Source organism: Lepisosteus platostomus, chromosome 1, assembly GCF_059453375.1.
Source record: "Lepisosteus platostomus isolate fLepPlt1 chromosome 1, fLepPlt1.hap1, whole genome shotgun sequence".
NCBI lineage: Eukaryota > Metazoa > Chordata > Actinopteri > Semionotiformes > Lepisosteidae > Lepisosteus > Lepisosteus platostomus.
Window position 1 is genome coordinate 78,553,002 of NC_142611.1, and position 20,072 is coordinate 78,573,073.

General features: G+C 41.5%; 2 protein-coding genes across 3 annotated transcripts; one reads left to right on the plus strand and one right to left on the minus strand.

Annotated features, from left to right (window-relative positions):
• Positions 1–847: 847 nt before the first annotated feature.
• On the minus strand, positions 848–10,345 carry LOC148678979 (serine protease HTRA2, mitochondrial-like). The gene is made up of 8 exons (XM_088638208.1): positions 9,893–10,345; positions 8,956–9,160; positions 7,594–7,788; positions 6,664–6,696; positions 4,815–4,923; positions 3,387–3,456; positions 1,586–1,681; positions 848–1,376 (listed from the first exon to the last, which is right to left on the minus strand). The coding sequence occupies exons 1-8, from the start codon at positions 10,297–10,299 to the stop codon at positions 1,211–1,213; spliced, it is 1,281 nt and encodes a 426-aa protein (XP_088494334.1). The 5' UTR covers positions 10,300–10,345; the 3' UTR covers positions 848–1,210.
• A 50-nt stretch (positions 10,346–10,395) lies between these two features.
• Positions 10,396–15,341, plus strand: cox17 (cytochrome c oxidase copper chaperone COX17). Of its 2 annotated transcripts, none has more exons than XM_088638213.1 (4): positions 10,396–10,534; positions 11,041–11,188; positions 12,532–12,633; positions 14,925–15,341. In XM_088638213.1, the coding sequence occupies exons 2-3, from the start codon at positions 11,070–11,072 to the stop codon at positions 12,614–12,616; spliced, it is 204 nt and encodes a 67-aa protein (XP_088494339.1). In that variant the 5' UTR covers positions 10,396–10,534; positions 11,041–11,069; the 3' UTR covers positions 12,617–12,633; positions 14,925–15,341. The 2 variants fall into 2 exon arrangements, with proteins under 2 accessions (XP_088494339.1, XP_088494338.1); XM_088638212.1 differs by having other exon boundaries at positions 10,401–10,534; positions 12,532–12,654.
• Positions 15,342–20,072: the final 4,731 nt, after the last annotated feature.

Below are 20,072 nucleotides of genomic sequence, written 5' to 3' on the forward strand. Positions count from 1 at the left end.
ACATTTTGAAATGAACACAATTACAGATTTGAACAGGACAATTTGAGGAAGTCATCACAAAGTTTTAAGGTTCCTGTGTTCAGGATTGTATAGCCTTTCTTATGCTCATATATGTCCGTTTAAGGGGTGAAAGCTCAAAACTGGAGTAACAACTAAGTTTACCACAAGCATTTTCATTAAGACCACTAGTGTATTTAATTCATATCAATGATGTATATACCAAAACAGATGTATCTGAAAAAATGGCAAGGGCATTTAATTAATGTTTAGTGACAGCAGAAGTCTAGCCAAATACATGCCATGCAGGTTGCAAAAACTAGCTGTATAAGATATGAACAAAAATACTTAATATGGAGAAGTTACCTGTGGTGGACCTAAGGTGATGTATAGTTAAATGTGTACAATTTAAATTTAAGGGATGTTTTGTTAAAAAAGTACAATCTATTGTTGCTACTTTATCAATAAGTTTCCTCACTTAAAGGTTTGAGGAAATTCCTACACTTTCAGATTCACATAACTGAATCATTTTAGTATTGAAGAGAAAAAATGCGATTCAAATATTCCAAAACATCAAAGGCACTGACAGATTTAACCCTTTCAGAACCTACAGTGAAACTTCAGCCTGAAGGCCAGAAGTTGAAACTATGGGGAGTGCTTTTAAACTCAGAACAGAAGTTGTTTTTTTCTACCCAGAGGGCGGTGGGAGTACGGAACGAGCTACTCAGCCGTGTTGTTGAAGCCGATACACCGGCTTCTTTCAAGAAATGACTGATGAGAGCCTCAGATCAATTAGCAACTAGCAACCAAATTGCCTACAAAACCACTTGTCAGTCACGTGACAAAAATATTGAGTCAAAACCAAATACATTTATTTTTTCTTACTGTCCAATCATTTAAGTTATTTAGGCAAATGAGAATATTTATCATGGTGAATATTTTCAACACTGTGGGTCTCACAGAAAACATACAATTCTATTACGCATGAGACAGTGGGAAGACATGGTTTCTAATCTTAATCATATTCATTAAGGCTAAAGCAAGTCCACATTCATAAAATGTGTCTCCAATCCATCTCCAGTTCCAGAGCAAAAGATATGAAGGTAATTAAAAAATAAGTCCTTTTCAGGCTTTTTTGAACACAAACATTCTTAAATAACATCCACCAAGTGTTCTTGCTACTTGATGAAGTGTCCTGCCGAGCTCATGAGGTTTATTCTGTGACCTCAGGAGTCATGTGCAGAATAAGCAGGTCGTCTTGTCTTTTCACGACCATGTTAATGCTGTCAGAGGTGCGCACTGCGTTGTAGATTTCTTCCGCTGTCTTCACCTGCTTGCCGTTGATCTCCAGCACTACATCGCCTGGTTTCACACCAGCCCTGGGAGACAGCGACAGGAAGAGGGATAAACTCATGATGATCTATATGACGGATTACAGCAGAAATGGATCGGGAAGAACATCTAAAACCCAATATCGGTATGGTTGCGAGATATGATGGCTGGGAGACTTCTCTACTTTCCAAAACATCCAGCTGGCAGCGAGCAGGGACACATGGCCGGAGTCGCCTATCCTGTCTCACAGACTCACCTGTATGCCGGCGAATCCATGATGACCCTGTGAATCAAGACCCCATGGGTCACGTCTGGGAAAGTGGGGTCACGGAGCTTCAGTTCGGCGATGATGCTGGGAAAGAGACAGCAGAAGGCAGTGCGGACCTCTTTATTTTCTAGCACATCACCCCTAACTACTCCCCCTGTCAGCAAAGGAAACACCGCACCAGGCGGCTTGTGAACCCGGTAACACTGGGCGATTCTGCTCATGACAGCATTTGGCGTGTCACAGGACGATTGAGCTATTTTCGATCTCACTCCCCCAAAACAATTACAGGGCAGTACTTCTGGCCTTGTGGGAAGGGGTGGCGATTGTAGGCTTTTTCTGCTTAGCCTGTTACTTGCATTGCCAGTCGGTGACACTAACATTTGACCTACAACCAGGACTGACTGCATGAGAAGGCTCCCAGCGGAGTTAGCAAAGCCCTGTGCACTCGAGCTTGCTCAGTACTGTCTCCCCCCATCACAGTGGCTGAGTCTGCTGCGGCAGGACACTCGTGACAGCCCAGCAGAAACGAGAAGGAATGACCAGTTAAAATGCTTCTGAAAATAAGAACAGCAAGTTTCGCTCAAGTGACTGGCACCAGTCAAAATGAAATCCAGCTTTCCTTATCTTCAGGCTCGTCTGAGGATTTTTAAAAATGAAGGGTTATTATGTGCCTTTAAAATTGTTTAAGGGTACCGTACAGCACTCGCAAAAGCTCTCAAAAAGGGAACAGACACTGCACAACTGTTTGGTGGAAATTTAACTGAAGTTAACTAAGAAGAAAGAGTTTTTTTTAAGCCAGCACTTACACTGTCAAACAATGGGTAATGGAAAAACCTTAATCAATTCCTACATGCGAGATATATTTATTGGGTATCAAAGAAGGGGAAATCTAACAGATGAAAACGACACTCAAAATGAAAACCACTTTCGTCGTCCCACTTTCATTCTGACAAGACTGAGGCAATATTTAGATTTTTTTCTTACCTAATATCGCATACGTAATCGGAAAAAAAGAGGAAAAAGGTACAACAAGAAATATAGCGCCATAATTTCACAACATAAAGCAAGGAACAAATACCTGTGATCGCTTTGTCAGATTATGGGAATCTGGATTGACAGCTCAGAAGCTGCTCTCAGGTGCAACCATTAGTGTCGCATACAGAGAGATGGGTCTAATACTGTATCATCACGATCAGTACTGAAATTTGTGGGAAAGAGCTAAATAAAATGTAAAAAATGCACAGAAACATACCTGCAAGTTTGTACATTCTTCACTGATAGACAGTAATTGACGTAACAAGACAGTAATTGACGATATCTGCCAGGTTCTATATTTAGTACTAATGTATTGCACAATTACTCTGATTTTTATTAATGACTTGTAATTCAATTTGTGTGCTTAAAGTATGCCATTTAGTTTCTATTTTAAATAATTTCATTAGATGTTTAAAACACACATTATTTGCAATACAGGCTATGGCAATATTTTGTTTGCTATATTTAAGGCTGTGTTCTTCGTATACATATGTACCATTTTAAAAACAGTTTGGCATCATAAGTACAAAAGTGGAAAATACCAATTTGATTTAGTAAAAGATATAAAAATATCTCTATGTGGAAAAACAAAGATAGATCTATGAGAGGTATGAGCATGGTATTAATAACTGAGAGTAAGGATTTGCCTTTATAAATAGAAAAAAAAATGATTGTGTTGGCAATCGACGTTAAAATGTTGCAGAAAATATTATCACTTTTACATGGAAGTGTTTTTTTTTAAAAGATCTTCTACCTGGGAGTTAATGTCAGCATCATCACACCCACATAGCGACGCTTTGCTTCTGATTCACCAAACCAAGATTCTGGAGGAAAACCACAATAAAATAAAATTAAAATCCTTAACATGTCACAGAAGCACCCAGCGCAGAACAGAAGAGATGAAATAGAAGTATGTAACAGTTTACAGTCACAACATTCCTGTCAGATCCAGTTAAGGACTTCTCTCTAACACAGACCAGTAACAATACCGCTGCAGAATAAAAGCAGGGAACACACCACGCAGGACAAACACCAGCGTACACAGTTTTTGGCTGGATGTTTCCGAGTTGGACTCCTGCAGTCCGATGACATGTTTTCCCAAGTTAACTGGGAATGTTGTCCCCATATGCTTGACCGAGTATGTGCACTGTAAGCTTGTGCCCTGTAATGGACTGGCAGCCAAACCTGGTGCCTGTGCCTGCCAGGCTAATCTCTGGTTTTAAGGACCGTAATTACTAAAAACAGGTAGATGGATGTTCTCAGAGGTCAGAACCTGTGAATACTGTATCATATCTAATTAACACCAGGGACCAGACCTTATGTTTCAACCCCTAAAACACTTACATTTCCAGCCAGGTCAAAGCTATGAGTTTAATTACCACTGCTTTACTGAGGAACCACAAGTGGGCGTAGTTTTACAGTATTTTGCCCAGACCTCCCCTTTCTTCAGCTTTTAGGAACAGTACATTTAGAGCTCAGCACTACACTTGTTGTTGCAGTTCTGTGCGGTTCTTCTTACCCTCTGATAGTTAATTTCAGGTTTATCGAGGAACATGGTCTCCATTTCATATTTGTTTCATGGCTGGTTTCACTTAGTAAGACCTGGCGCTGAAAAGATCATGTCTCTCAAAAAAAAGAGTTCAAAGGTTTCTGTGAAATTTGGGGAGGAGGTATTAATCCTGAACTTTGGGGAGGAGGTATTTTAAATTAAAAATTGCAAAAAAAACAGAATTATTAAAAAAATATTCTTGGTCACCCACTGATCTTACTTTTAAGGAATTTAAAAGAGCAACAGGGGACACCAAAGTCAGATCGATTTGGCCACAATGTCTGAACAAAGAGTCTCTCTCTCTCTCTCTCTCTCTCTCTCTCTCTCTCTCTCTCTCTCTCTCTCTCTCTCTCTCTCTCTCTCTCTCTCTCTCTCTCTCTCTCTCTCTCTCTCTCTCTCATTTGGAAAAAGAAAACAAAGACAATAAAAAAGCACATTTAAAAAGGTATCTTAGCTCTTGGGAATATGTCAGAGCTCAACACGAAGGGTGAACCGAGATGAAGAAATACTGGTATGTCCTGTCCTAGTGACTGTGCCGTTTACCAAACCCCCAACTTCACTGTAACCTCTCATTCTTCCCAAAGCCTTGCTCAGACTGCGCCGAGAGAGAACAGGCTGGACCGAAGGACTTACTCTTCCTTTCCTCTGTGCTGTTGAGGAAATGCTTCACGTGGTCTGAAGGAATGGCAAAGGAAATGCCTGCCGTCACTTTCATGGTGTTGATACCAATCACCTCCCCATCCTGGAGGCAAAATCAGAGGCAGTCAGAGTGGCTGCAGTGTCATTATAACTGTAGCTCCAGAAGGTCCCACTAAAGCAAGCGTGGACACACTCGGCTGTCTTTCATATTGACCTCCAAACTTCCTACCACCAGGACTAACCCTCTCAGTTGGGCGAGCTACTTTGTCTTCGGTAACACATAATTAAAACTGGGACCAGATTCACTAAAGTTCAGGATTAAAATAACTCGTAGTGAGAAGGACTCAAATGTATTACAATATGCTACGGCCTGGTTAAAAAAGCTTGTCCTCTGCAGTTTTGTTTCCCCCCTCATTTGCACAAGCTTGGAAAGTCAAGAAAAGACAAGATGACTACAGAATGACAACCCAGCAACACCAAGTGAACTAGTTCATGTCATGCCAAATACAACAGAAAGGTTTTAGAAAACTGAAGTAGGCCATATAACGTACAGTAAAAATTTGACATTAAATACTGACAGTTTTCTTGAACTTTGTGTGGGAATCATATTAGAAAACGTTTAGTACAAGATCTAGTATGGGCAGCGCAGTGGCAATGCTGCCTCACAGGCTCCTGGGATTCACGGTGGCCTGCGGTGCCTTCTGTGTGGAGTACGCATGCTCTCCCCATAGCGACATGGGTTTTTCCAGTTTCCTCCCACTTAACTGGCATCTTTAAATTCCCCCCTAGAATTAAAGTGTATGTGCCCTGCAATCGGCTGGCATCCTGCCCTGGATATGTCCTGCCTTCAGCACGTTCTGAGGCGTGACCTCACGTTGACCCGAGCCTTTCATGATCTAAAAACTGGGTCGAGGGCTGGTTTTCAGGTAGATGTCATAAGGTGGACGGATGGTTTTATGAGCAAGCCAATGAAAAAACTAAGCAAAAAATGTAAAGCATCATGATTTGCATTCCAGTTACTTGAACCATTTTGTTACCTTGTGCCTGTTTACATATCAAGGAGGCGTGATCCACATAGCCCCAGGGTTCCCACAATTTCACATTCTTGAGTCACAGAAATAAAGTAGTATGGTGACCCTTTAACTCCCATTCGTTTCCCTTCTTAGCTTTGTTTCTTTTGTTTTCCACAGTTATATTCCTGGGAATAACTATTTTTGTCACATGTCTCTGTGTTTATTACACATGGAAAAAAACTAAAAATAACCTAAAGGTATAGCACCTTGAGATTTGTGGGATCGACTGTACTATATATAAGTATATCCTACTTAAAACCTACTTAATTGCTGGGAGTTATACAGGATTTCTTGGAAAGACTTGAATTCTTCATCACGCTACTGAGTAAGAATGGAGGGGCCTAGTGCTATGCACTTAGAAACAAAAAAATCTGCAAAAATGATAAAAGTAAATTATTTTTCTGTGTTTTAATCCAAAAGTAACAAATGAACATTTTTCCCTGTGACCTTAAGATGTGATTATTTAAAAAAATTAATATAACTCATTATCATGTCCTTTCAGTAAAATGCGATGGCTAGCTGGTTTTTTTTTCCCCCAAGATTGTGTTTCTTTTCTTTGCATTATGACTTTGCAATTAACTTACAACAACATACTGGAGCATTTATAACAAGGTTTTAACCGGCAAGCTCTGGAAAAAAAAGTTTTAAAAAAACATCATACACCGTTTTCTGAAAGGGACTTTTGCGTTGTTCATTGTCTCTGAAAGACAAGCTTAGGCAAATCCGGAACAACATCACTAGTGTGAAGGCTGTGAAGTTTTGGGACTTACCAGATTGATGAGTGGCCCGCCAGAGTTTCCAAACTGCAAGACAGTACAACAAAACATGTTTTTCAAAAACGGCAACAAAACAAAAACAAGCACAAGCCTAGATTTAAAAGATAAACGATGCATTAAGTTTGCGAGTCAATAAAAACATGAACTATACAATTCGTAAGTGTGAAACAAAAACGTAAAAGAAACGATAAATACCTCTCACTGTACAATAAACAGTAGCTATGTAAACACTTCAAGAATTGATTTAAAAAGAGAGAGAGTCTTTATTATCCCCGATGGTGAAAGTTGTTTTACTGCAGCAGTGTTCGTGTACAGACAAACAGAAAAAAACAACGACAACAACAATGATACACATACATAGAAAGTCAAGTGTTAATTAACGATATGGCTACAGGTATGAATGATTAAGTCTATTGGGTTTGGAGTTGGGGAGGCGGTATCTGCGTTCTGATGGGAGTAACTGGAAGGTATTAAACAAGGGGTGTGAAGGATCGTCACAGATGGATTTTGCTTTCCGTAAAACACGTGTTTGACAGATGGAGCAGAGGGCTGGAAGATCAGTCCCAGTGACCTCCTGACATATTTTCACCAGGCTGCCCAGTTTGTTCTTGCCTCTCAGATTCAGGCAGCCAAACCAGCAGATCAGGGTAAAAGTCAGAACAGATTCAAGGTGAAAACTAACCCATTGTGAGCTAACACCGAGGACATGAATGTGAGGTGTGAAGAATAAATGAAAACAAAGAGCAGGAAAGTTGAGCAGGCTATGAAAGGAAAGGGCCCCAATATCAACCCACGCTCCTGAGCCACAGTCGGGGTTGTTTAGCGACACGTGCTTTCTGTAGAATTCCCTGTGTTATTTGCCGGTGTGAAAAATTTCCGAGTCTGGGCAGAGGGCTCCAGACGGCTGCACGGCGCAGGACCTACGTCGATGGCAGCGTCGGTCTGGATGTAGTCCATGTTGGTGTTGGAAAGGCCCAGCTCCCGGCTGCCTCTCTGCACTGAGCTCACAATCCCGGACGTGATGGTGTTGCGCAGAGCGAAGGGGCTTCCCATGGCGACCACAAACTCCCCCTGCCGCACCTCCGCAGACACACCCAGGGGCAGAGTCGGGAGGGGGTGCTGCAGAGGGGGGAGACACCCATTACACACCAGCGGACAGAAAGGGTGGGCGATTTGACAGGAGTCTCCCTCAGCCACTTGAAGGGATGACATCTGATCGACCAGCGGTGAAAGAATAATAAAGCAAAACTATTTCATACTGCCGACGCTCTTCAAAATTCGCCTCTGCACAACCAGAGCAACACAGGGCAGTAATTCTGAATATAAGGGTGCTCTCCCTTACCGTACTGTATCCAAAAGATTCACAGTTCATATTTCAGGTCAGCACAGGAAGGTGACAGAAGCAATTATATTTCATTTTGGAATCTTTAAACTTTTGCAATATTGCTGCTTTGTGGTCTGACACTCATTTCTTTATACAAACAAGATCTTTTCCATTCTAGTGTTGCTAGTGTTATCCTAGGGGTGGCACAGTCGTGTAGTAGTTAGCGTCGCTCCCTTGCAGTGTCAGGGACCTGGGCCCAGCTGGGGTGCTGTCTGGGTGGAGTTTGAATGTTCTCCCATGGTTACATGGGTTTCCCCCAGGGGCCTACTGGTACAGGTACATCCTGGCATTTCCCTTCTGATGTTGACTAAAATGTAACTTTCTCTAAGCAGGCTCCTCACACTGCTCTGCAACATCTGTTCATGGATTCAAACCAAAGGAATCTCCTCTTTGTCAGAACGGAGCTTCAGACTTTTATTGTTTAAACCATGTCATCATGACGTTGTACTTTTCACGCCGAACAGATATCGCTACTTTAGAAAAGGCGAATTCTTCCATTACAGCACTAAAGGCAGGCTACACATTGCACCATGCATGTAAACGTTGTGTGTTGGTAAAAATGTATACACCCCAAAAAACACCTTGTTTTTCCACCAAAGCAAAGAGAATTAAATCATGCAAGAAGAGAGCCATTAAATAATGGGGAAAGATCTTTGAACCCCATATTGTCTGTCTGCGAGTTATTCTTCTGGGACGCTTAAAGTGTGCTTCCTGCTGGGAACTTTCACAAAACTTGCCCATTCAGGAAAACCAGCAGACTATAATGCTGAAACACAGATCTGTGCCTTAGCTGTGAACACAGATTGGCAATACCATAGACATTCATAAAATAGTTTTTCAAGTCATGAAAATGTCTGTGTACATATAAAATTGACCAGATCAGACCCCGTTCCCTTGCCTACCTTTGCATTTATCTTGATAGTGGCGACATCTGCTACCTGGTCCACATCCTGCACGACCGCGTTGTACGTCTCACCGTTAGCCAGCTTGACTCTCACTCCTCGCTTGTTGGCCACCACATGAGCATTCGTTACTATCAGCCCATCCTGGCTGATGATGAATCCCGAACCGTTGGAGATCGGAATCTCTCTGCGTGTATACGGGTGCCTAACACAGAATAAACACATGCAACATGCAAGCAGCAACTGTCACAAGCCTTAAAGAAGCCTCATCTTTGACTATAAAGGTTTCTGACCTCTGCTGACCGCAGAGCACAATCCAGTCCAAGAAGACATAGAGAAGGGCAACATAAGAGGTGGTCTCAGGGGCTGGAATGATGCTGTAGAATCACTGCTGAGTGACTGCTCTAGCAAACCATTTATCTGTGACACACAGAGTTCAGCAGAAACCCTGCAGCAGGCTGCATGAAGGTAAACACCACGCTTTTAAAAAAAACAGCACAACCTCGTTAGAATGTCTCACTCATCCTAATCAGGGAACAAATGACGTGACCGGAGAAAACCATCAATCCATGTCGTTTTTGTAAATCAAATTACTCACAGGTGTTTAGGCTGTGACATTCACAAGAAAAGCGGTGTTTCATGTGCAGTGTGCTCACACGGTAAAACATTGTTTTTGTTACGTTTTTAAAATTGCACTCCCTTGTGTTACGAGTTTACAACAGTACAAGACGACTAATTAAAACTGGGAGTTATATTATTCGGCTCAGGGTAACACTACAAAACACACACAGAATGCTAATGAAAACTTTTAGAAAACCTGTACAGACTTTGAGATTTTTTTGAAGACAGTTCTTAATTTGAATCTCGTGATTTACAATCACAGACCGAACAGCTGATCCGTCTTGCACATCTAAAAACATACAATTGAACTTCTTACCTTCCAACAATCTCAATGTAAACAACTGCAGGCGCCGACTTTTCCACGACATCTGCGATGAAGTTGTACGTATACCGGGGACTATCCGGTTTGACCGGGGTAGCACACCGCGCTACTGGCAGCAGATTATGGAGGGAGGCGCCGGTAAAACGGATCCCCAAAGGACTCGTCCCAGGTGATGACTGATCCTCTGAATCTGCCCTGGAATACAGCAGAGCAGCCCCTCCGATCCCCAGACCAATAACCCAGGCTGTCCTGTACCGACCAGTCCGATGACAGCCATTGCTCCAGTTGTTAGTTTTCTCCCGTACTTGATCTCCGGGAGTGTGCCCCAGCGCTCGTAGAGGAAGACGGGAATCCTGCAGGCAATTCCTGAACAGCCGAAGCAGGCGACTGGAAGCCGCCATGTTGGCAATTAATTCTGTGACTTCACGTCAGAAAAATCTGTTTACGATAGTTCTCGTGCATTGCATTTTGGGAGATGTATTGAAGAATGTTCCACTGATCTGTTTGATCTGGCCTGGGGGAGGCCGCTATAAAACTACATACCCCAGGAACCGCCGAAGTTTAGGTAAAAACGTTTGATCTTATGCAAGTAAGGACACACGTGAAGTAGCAGTCGTACGGAAGAGGTGAAATAAAGTAAGGGGAGCATTAAAATCGATTGGTTTTAAGTTGTACTTATTGTAGTACTTAATTTATTTTAAAGTACCATTGAAAAATACGTGAAGGGCGATATTACGTTTGAAACGTGTGTAACTTTGCTGCATAGTTATAGTTATGAGATTTTTAATAAGCTGTGCACTTTACATGATCTAAGAGACATTACCAATTTATTTAAATGGACGGCAATGGCGGTATTTGAAGAGTGCAACTGTTCCTTATGAAGTTAACTTTGTATAGATGTATACTGTAGTCTGCTAACTTGTAACAGTGTAGAAGCTTATAAATGCAGTGCCGTACAAAATAATGAATTGTGTTGCAGAAAAATGCATAAGTCGATCCCTGCGTTTCAGTATATTTTGGAGCTCACTGTGCGAAAAACGAAAGGAATAAATGTAGCAAAACAAAAACTTGGCGAGATTCTTACTTCCTTATATTTTGGATGTCGGCCTAGTTTAATTCCTCCTTTTGTATTTGACCCCGAGTTTCCGCAGCAGGCACCCAGAGACCGAAGATGTCGAGTATATCGGCAGCAAGCTGCGATTCCACTAAGGATGCGACGGAGCCGCAGGAAAAGAAGCCCCTGAAACCGTGCTGTGCGTGTCCAGAGACCAAGAAGGCCCGGGACGCCTGGTGAGGACCCTGCCCTTCCTTCTCAATCTCCCTTCAAGCCCTTCAATGATTGTGGGTTCTACAGGGTTGTAGTTTTTCTGAAGTGTGCTGAAGTATTAAGAATCAAAACCTTTTTTTTCCCAGATGAACGTTTTACTTAAACTCTGCTTTTGTATTTTCTGATGGAATCTGCCATTTTCGCCGCACTGGCATGGAAGTGTTGGGTTTAAAGAAAACAAGTTGTTTTTTTTTAAAATGTTTTTGTGGACCTGGAAGAAACCTGGAACACGTTGCCTAAAGATGCCCATGGATATCGACACAAAAATATATTAGCTGAGCTTGATGAATGACTTGAAAAATGTTTTTCCTGAACTTTGTTGTTACGGGAAAGTGGTTTATGCATGGTTTAGTTCTGCCTGAGTGACGGGCTGGAATTAATTGAGTTTGGCCTTCATAACATGACGTCAGCTGGAAGCTCATCAGTTGAGTGCTCCAAAAGGCAATTAATCCAAAACAACGCAAACCTTCCTTTGTACTCTAGTCCGTCTCGTGCAGGACTATGCATTTGGTTGCCAGACATCTCGTGTTACGCTTTTACTGACCACTCTTGGTCTTCCACATTTCCTGTAACACAGTTTTTGTATTTTGGGGTTAGAAATAATCAGCACTGATAAGTGCATTTCAAACCAAATAAAAGGAAAATGTGCACAGTAACTTGTAAAACCTCCAATTTCCAGCACAGACTTTCCAGGTATGCACAGCGCCATATTCTGTGATTCAGAATAAGGCAACAAAGCTTCTGGTGATTTGTGTGACCCTATGACAATATAAACAAGAAGGCTCGTGACTACATCTCTTCTAATCTGGTAGAAATATTGCTCTAGATTTTAAGACGGTTTTGCAGACAAATACTGCTTATTAACTCTGGCTGCAGATCACCCTGGAAAATTTCTGCGGTGAACTTTCTGCTGCACAACCTGTAATTATTCCATTGTACATCACACGAATTAGTCAGTACAGTGACTAGCGAGCAGGAAGGGTCACTTCACGTCACAATTCAGGTGAGCTCTCGCCCATGGTGGGACTGGGGCAACTTACAGGAATTTCACCAAGTTTTCGATTTTGTGCTTAATTTGAAGTTTGCCTTTTGTTTTCTATACTGTCAGTGAATTTATTTTGTTAATGAGATTTAATGACCGGTCTGAGAAATTGGGACTACAGTTGCCCTTTAAGAGCGGTTGTTGAAAGACAGTGGTTGTCCAGACAGCGTGCTTCAAGTGTTTCTGCAGTTTGTGTAATAATGAAAGGCAGTAGGAGGCTGATAAGGGTTTTTCTCATGCTGGTGTTCCTGTGTGCTTTTTCAGCATCATGGAGAAGGGTGAAGAAGGCTGCAAAGATCTGATTGAGGCTCACAAAGACTGCATGAGGGCACTTGGATTTAAAATCTAATTACGTTTTTCAGGGAGGTGCGTGACTGAGTGTTTGTGGTAAGTTTTGATCTGAAATACTGGGCCAGATCCCTCAGTCTTGTTAATAAAGCCTTGCTTGCCTATATTTAATGCAAACTCTCATATTAACACACAGTGTGCCATTGCTCAATAGTAATAATGAATGTATTTATGTGCATTTCATCCCAAAATATCCCCAAGTGTTTAACACAAAAGAGGGGGGACGTTTTATTCACCACTCAAGTGGATCACCCATCTGGGGGGTGCGTGGTTATCATATTCGCTTTAGGTGGGCTAGATAGTGCACGTCCGGAGTGGAAGTTAGCCAGGACACTGGGGTTAACAAGGAAGAACCTGAGTTTAACGTGTCATCTGGTGGTCAGCGCCTCCTACAGCACAGCGTCTACCGACGTGGAAATTGGATGCCTGGAAAGTCAGGTCGAGGGGGATGAGCACCACTTACTGGTCCTTGGAGGTCTTCCACCCCTGTACTGACCAGGCCCTGCCATGCTTAGCTTCAGAAGTCTGGCACTGCTGTTGCTACATAGATCACTTGTCAAAAGTAACGTTTTTCTAAATGACGCCTGTTACCACAGAATCTGAATTCCAAGACAAATCAGAATCTGGTTTTAAAGTTGACGAATAATTACCTTTGTTCCATTTTAAAAATGATTAATGGTTAATTGTGCTCATGCGTACAGTGCCTGTTGAAAGTTTTCACATTTTGTGGCCCAACAGCCTGAAATCAAAACACATTAACAATTAATTTTACCTTTATTTGCACACTGTAGCTCACAACCCCAAATGCAAAAGGGTATGAGCCAGCAGCCATATCACTCTGCAACTCACAACTGGCAACCTACTGAAGCTCAGCAGGTGTGAGCCTGGTCAGTACCTGGATAGGAGACCTCCTGGGAAAAACTAAGGTTGCTGCTGGAAGAGGTGTTACTGAGGCCAGCAGGGGGCGCTCACCCTGTGGTCCATGTGGGTCCTAATGCCCCAGTATAGTGACGGGGACACTATACTGTAAATGGGCGGGTCCTTCGGATGAGACGTAAAACCGAGGTCCTGACTCTCTGTGGTCATTAAAAATCCCAGGGTGTTTCTTGAAAAGAGTAGGGGTGTAACCCTATCATCAGCTCTCAGTGGGGAGGAGAGCAGAGTAATGAAGCCAATTCATAGAGGGGGATTATTAGAAGGCCATGATTGGTAAGGGCCAATGGGAAATTTGGCCAGGACGGCAGGGTTACACCCCTACTCTTTTCGAGAAACGCCCTGGGATTTTTAATGACCACCGAGAGTCAGGACCTCGGTTTTACATCTCATTCGATGGACGGCGCCTTTTTACAGTATAGTGTCCTCATCGCCATACTGGGGCATTAGGACCCATATAGACTGCAGGGTGAGCGCCCCCTGCTGGCCCCACTAACACCTCTTCCAGCAGCAACCTTAGTTTTTCCCAGGAGGTCTCCCATCCAGGTACTGACCAGGCTCACACCTGCTGAGTTCCAGTTGGCTGCCAGTTGTGAGTTGCAGGGTGATATGGCTGCTGGCAATAAAGACTGATATAAATGCCTGCAGGTCCTTCAGAGTTGCCATTGAATTCTTGGGAGGCCTCTCTGACCAGCCTCCTCCTCCTCCTTGCTCGGTCATCCATTTTGGAGGAATGACCAAATCTAGGCATGGTCTTGGTGGTGCCATGTGTCTTTGGCTACTTGACCATGCTCAAAGGGATATTTAGAGCCTTCAAAATATTTCCATATTCATCTCCTATTCTGTGACTTTCTGCAACTTTATCCTGGAGGCCTTTTGATAGCCCCTTGTTCCCCATAGTTGACTCTTTGAGATGCCCCAGACAGAAGAGGAGAGCTACAGGAAGAACTGATTTTACTCTGAATGAATCTTCACAATCTCTACAGTTGAACATACTGTTGGTGTGGAGCTTAATTAGATTATTGGGTGATTTAGAAAGCAATTAAACCAGAGCTAATTTACCTTTGCTGGTACTAAGGATGTGTATACGTATCCGACCATTTTTCTGGGTTTTTCCATTTGTACTTGCCAGAATGTTTGTAATGCACGACCTCCCAAGTGAAAAACAAAAGTGCAATGTATTAATAAAGGATACATTTTTATTCTGATCTGATGTTTTGATTTCAGCTTTGTAGGCCACAAAGTGTTATTTTGGAAAGGGTGAGCTGTCTTTTTGTATGCACTGTAGATGTGGAGCTTGATTACTATAACATGGGTGTTGATCTGCTGTTGAATCAGTCCTAATCTGTGGTTAATTTTTTTTTCTGCCTCCTTAGTGTGTTCTTGCTGGCTGGTGTCGCTGCGCTGCTATGGGAAGGATCTTCTGAGCTTTATTTATTTCTTCACTGGAACAGAAGATGGTGTGAACTATAGAGGGTGTTCTTTTCTGAATGCAAATATTCTTTCTTTTGATAAAGTGTTTCTTTTCAAAATGCTTGATTTTAATTAAAAAAAAACAATGGTTTCTGATTTTTCCGCTTGTTCGACCTTTTAATTGTTTCACTTGAAGAAGGGTTTGCTGTTTAGAAATGAGTAAGGGTTTATTGCTTTTTGTTGTAGTTTTACGTTGCATCTGTTGGCTTACTGTTCAATTTGTACATGTAACCATTTGAACTAAAGTAGTACTGTTCCGTACATGTGGGATGGACTATACAAAAACTTTAAACTATTTTAATTAAAAAAAACTTGCCATACTGGTGTGAAAAGGGGAATTTGTACATTTAGTGATTTTGTGCTCTAGGAAACCATATTCAACTACTGAATTCAGTATCTGTAAAGTTAGAGAGGTGAGCCAGTGTGCAGATTTCTGGCTCTACTCGTGTCACGCAATAAACGAGGATAAATGAAGTATGAATACTCATTACTATTTAGGAACTCCCTCTACTATCACTTCCATAATAAAATATTAGGAATGTTGTTTAAGGGATCCAAATGGAATCTTAATGTATATCTTCGCGTACAGAAACCGTAGTCCTTTATTGCTGGCACTCTAAGGATATAGCAAATGATTTCAGAAATTGTATGCCGGAATCTGGATGGCAACAGCTGCTTCTGTAGACATGATGTGCTACTTTAAATAGAACAACAGGCATTCTAAATCAGCACTTCAACTGCTCTGAACCCTTATCATAGCAAGATCCTGCTCTCTTAAGAGGAACAATCCTTGATATATAGTTAAGAAATTACATTGTACTTCTTGATAATGGTATACCTGTAACGTTGAAGTAGTTCAGGTGGGGAGCTGCATCAGCATGTGTAGGCTGCAAAGGAATAAGTAAAGGTTTAGTCCATGCCGAAAAGAGAAGAAAGAAAACACGTTTCAGCCGTGAAGCCTTCTTCGGGTGACCTCACCTGTAACATTCCTTCTTTGCAATGAATAACTATGCTAATGATATTCTTGTGCATAATTTGAGAGTAGGTGTTCATAGACACTTTAAACTGTATATAAGTACTGCACAAGAAAAACATTAAATTATTCAGCATGAAATTATTCAAATACATTATGAACATTTCAGTTATTTATAAGTATTTGCAATTGTTGCAAGCTGGCAAGTTTCAGCATCAGGATTGATCACCAAAAGGTTATTCTTTTTAGCAATTATAAATTCATTAGAAATCTTTAGAGGAACTGAAATTTTGCAACGCAAAGAAAATCAAGTCAGAATGGCTTGCAAGCCAGAAAAATAAATCTGGAGGAAACTGTAAGAATAATTGTCAAATCGGTTGTGGTGAAGAGTCTTCCAGAGCTCCTAATCTTTTAGACATTCAACAGCAGTGCCTCCCCTCCAGGACCTTGTATGGACAGTACAATTCATATCGAGAGGATCGCACTTCAGAAAGAACACAAGTGCTTAACCTTTACATCGTATCTCATGTGGCAGGCTGAACAGCAATGTGCCTGACCTCTTGATCTCTTTCACCTTCAGACAACTTCCTTTCCAGGCAACAGAATCTGTCAGCGGGTCGATGGTGAAGCATGTGTTGCAGAACAGTGGAATCAAGGCTATTGATTTTGAGAGTGCCCCAGCTTCCTGAAAGGATCTCCTCTGTTGCCCAGTGGTATGATTGTCTATGACATGGGTCTCCTAATCTCACGTCATTATTGAATTTGATGTATTGTTTGGTTGTGCGGTTGAGGTGAAAGTTTATTTCCACCTTCTTTCTATTCCTCTATTTTATATTATATTTTGGATTTTTTTATCCAGAAGTTTAATTCTATAAAAGGCTGTAGTTACTGTATTAGTTATATTCGGTTAAACTCCCTTTGTTGAGTAATATCCAGGGTATTATGTCACTTAAGAAAAACATAGCAGCCAAATGATGATGATCATTTAACAATGCAGTTTTAGAAGAGGGATTAGTTTGCAAAAAGCTAGAAGAAGTAGGTAGTTTAATATGATAGAAAATGTTTCCCAATAAAAAACATTACAATTTCATCAGCAATTATTAACTGATTTGGAGCTGATAAGTTATCAGTGGTTGGAAGAAGCAAATGTTTTAATACAAGGAGAAACAGCAGCTTCTCATTTCTCCTATCACAGATAATATTCAGATATCAGTCACAACCACATAAAACACTGCCACAGCAACCAAAACACCCAAGAAAAAGAGAAATAGTGATTGTGAAAGACTCAGATTTCAGGAACACTGAAAGTGAGATACTGTATACTTGAAAGATAAGATCACCTGACTGGCCCTATACAATCTCTTGTATTAGGAATTTGTCTTTTCACATACCCCAACTTGCTGTCCATGAGACACACAGACAGGGAGAGAAGCTGGGGGTCAGACTGCAGGGTCAGCCATTGTACAGCGCCCCTGGAGCAGTTGGGGTGAAGGGCCTTGCTCAGGGGCCCAACGGAGTAGGATTCCTCTGCTGGCCGCGGGATTCGAACTGGCAACCTTCCAGCCACAGGCACAGATTCTTAGCCACAGAGCCACTGCACAGCCCTGCAGTGAGAAGGAGTCATCGGCAGGCTGCCGTTTCCCTGGAGCTGAACTGGCTGACACTGTGGAAAGAATAAACAGGCTTCTACCAAATCGGGGTGAGGACCCCATAGTTGTTTGTTTCATATTGCAACAAACATAACTGGCATCAACAGCACTCTTTCTGTATTAAATTCAAAGACCTTGACAAACACTGAAGAGCTGGACTAAATTAGGGTTGTTTGCAGGAATATTGCCTAATGATGAACAGCTGGAAATATTAATAAATAGGATATGGCGTGCTGAAGAGGAGGCCACTGGAAGACTTTCTGATGCACAGACGTGATCTGCTTGCTCTAGGTGTCAGTAGGCGTGGAGTTAGAATCTACAGAGAAATTCTGAAACTGGACTGGAAGGAAGGAGTATCTGAAGAAAAAAGCAGTGACAAAAAGAGCATGTTGAAGGAAATGATAATAAAAATAATGCTTACACTTATAAACTGCTTTTCTGGACACTCCGCTCAAGTCCGCTCACTTTACAGGTCATGGGGACTCCCCTCCACCACCACCAGTGTGCAGCCCCACCTGGATGATGTAGTGGCAGCCTGTACTGCGCTCACAGTACACTCACCACACGGCAGCTACCAGTGAGGAGCAGAACATCGTGTATCGTGTTCTTGTCCCTGTACTGGGGCATTAGGAACCACACAAACCGCAGGCCGAGCGCCCCTTACTGGCCTCACTAACACCTCTTCCAGCAGCAACCTGAGCTTTCCCAGCTATTGGCCAGGCTCACACCTGCTGCCGGTTGTGCGCTGCAGGGTGATACTAGCTGCTGGCATGCTGCGTGGTTGGGTGCTCAAGCATTGCTATATTTATACACAGGTGATTGAAACTGTTTGAGATTAGTTGGACATCCTCCTGATCTGTCACTTCAAAGGATGTCACTCACTGGCTGTTAATATCATTCAAAACAGCAGTAACACCAGGAAACGTCATGTAGCACCCATCTATAATAAAAGTGACAAAGTGAACCAAATAATGACAAACTGACAATCTTTGCTTTTCAGCTAACCTTAGTCATGTAAGGTTATGAGACAATTACAACTAAACTAGAGACATACTTATGACAAGAAAATTCTAGGGTATAATGAATATGCATTTAGAGAAGATGAGTCCTACCTGACTAACTTTAAGTTAAGGTAACATAAAAGAGGAGGCCCTTCAGTGAATCTAGCCCATTAGGAAGTGGTAGCTCGTTGATGCGAGGATATCATCCAGCCGTTTCTTGAAAGAAGCACAAGAGTGTGTTTTGCTCTTTGGCCTGATTCCAGAGCAGCAACATTGTTTTCAACATTATGTCCAACATTATATGCAATATTCTAACAAAGGTTTTTCTAGTGCACAATTATAATATTGACCAGCTTAAGTTCTATCTATTTAGCTATAGACCGTAAAATTCTAAGTGAGGCCAGCTTTCTAGAATTCCAGGTTGACCCAGGGGTATAACAGGTATAAGCCACTTTCTGACAACAGATTGGTGGATTTCATGCTAAAATTGTAAAATGCTCTAATAAGATAATTGAGAATATTGTGTATAATTTTTGATTACCACAATATGAAAAAAAAGATATTCCTGCTTTGGGTTTTATTTTATTTTTCAGTTTCAGACAGAGAATGCTGTAAGGGCACGTTATTCAAGTATCCAGAATCAAACAGGAACTAGAGTACACAAATGGAAACCAAGGGAATGTGCTTTTAAAGCAGAAAAGGGCAGATACTATTTTGCACAAAGAGTGTTGGGAGACTGGAACAAGCTACCCAGTCATGCTGTTCAATCCCCTTCTATTAAAAAATGGCTGGAGAAAATCCTGTGATCAATTAACAAATAACGAGGAATGAAGCTGAAGGGGCCAAATGGCTTCCTTTCCTTTATACAATTTTTCTATGTTCTTACAGTATGTTGGGTGTATTTCCTTCACTTTGCACCTGGATTCCTACAGCTATTCAAGTGTTCAGTGGGAAAAAAAATCTTACAGTGCAAACATAACAGTGCAAAATGAAAACAATTTTGAATTCTAACATGAAATGTTTAAATGCTTGATCCCCTTTACTCTTTGAACTACTTTTGCTCTCAAGATATAACCATTATTAAACCAATTACTGTAGCTCTTAATGATTGTACTACAAAGATTATTAATCCCAGTGCAATCCACTGAAAATGTCCTTTTTACAGAGTGTCCCACTTTCACAGTTATTTTTGTCCATGACAGGCTTTACAGTGTTGGACTTAATTGAATTATTTTATTTTCATATTACATGCTTTTTTTTAATTGTCTTTTCTTATGTGACACGAATAGTAAGATCGGTAATCACATTTTATTGTTGCCATTTGATACAGAAAATATCTATAAATCAGTAGAATGCATAGCATTTTTAAGTGGTTGTAAATCTTAAGTACTAAACAACCCATTACTTTATGAATCAGAGAAATCAAAC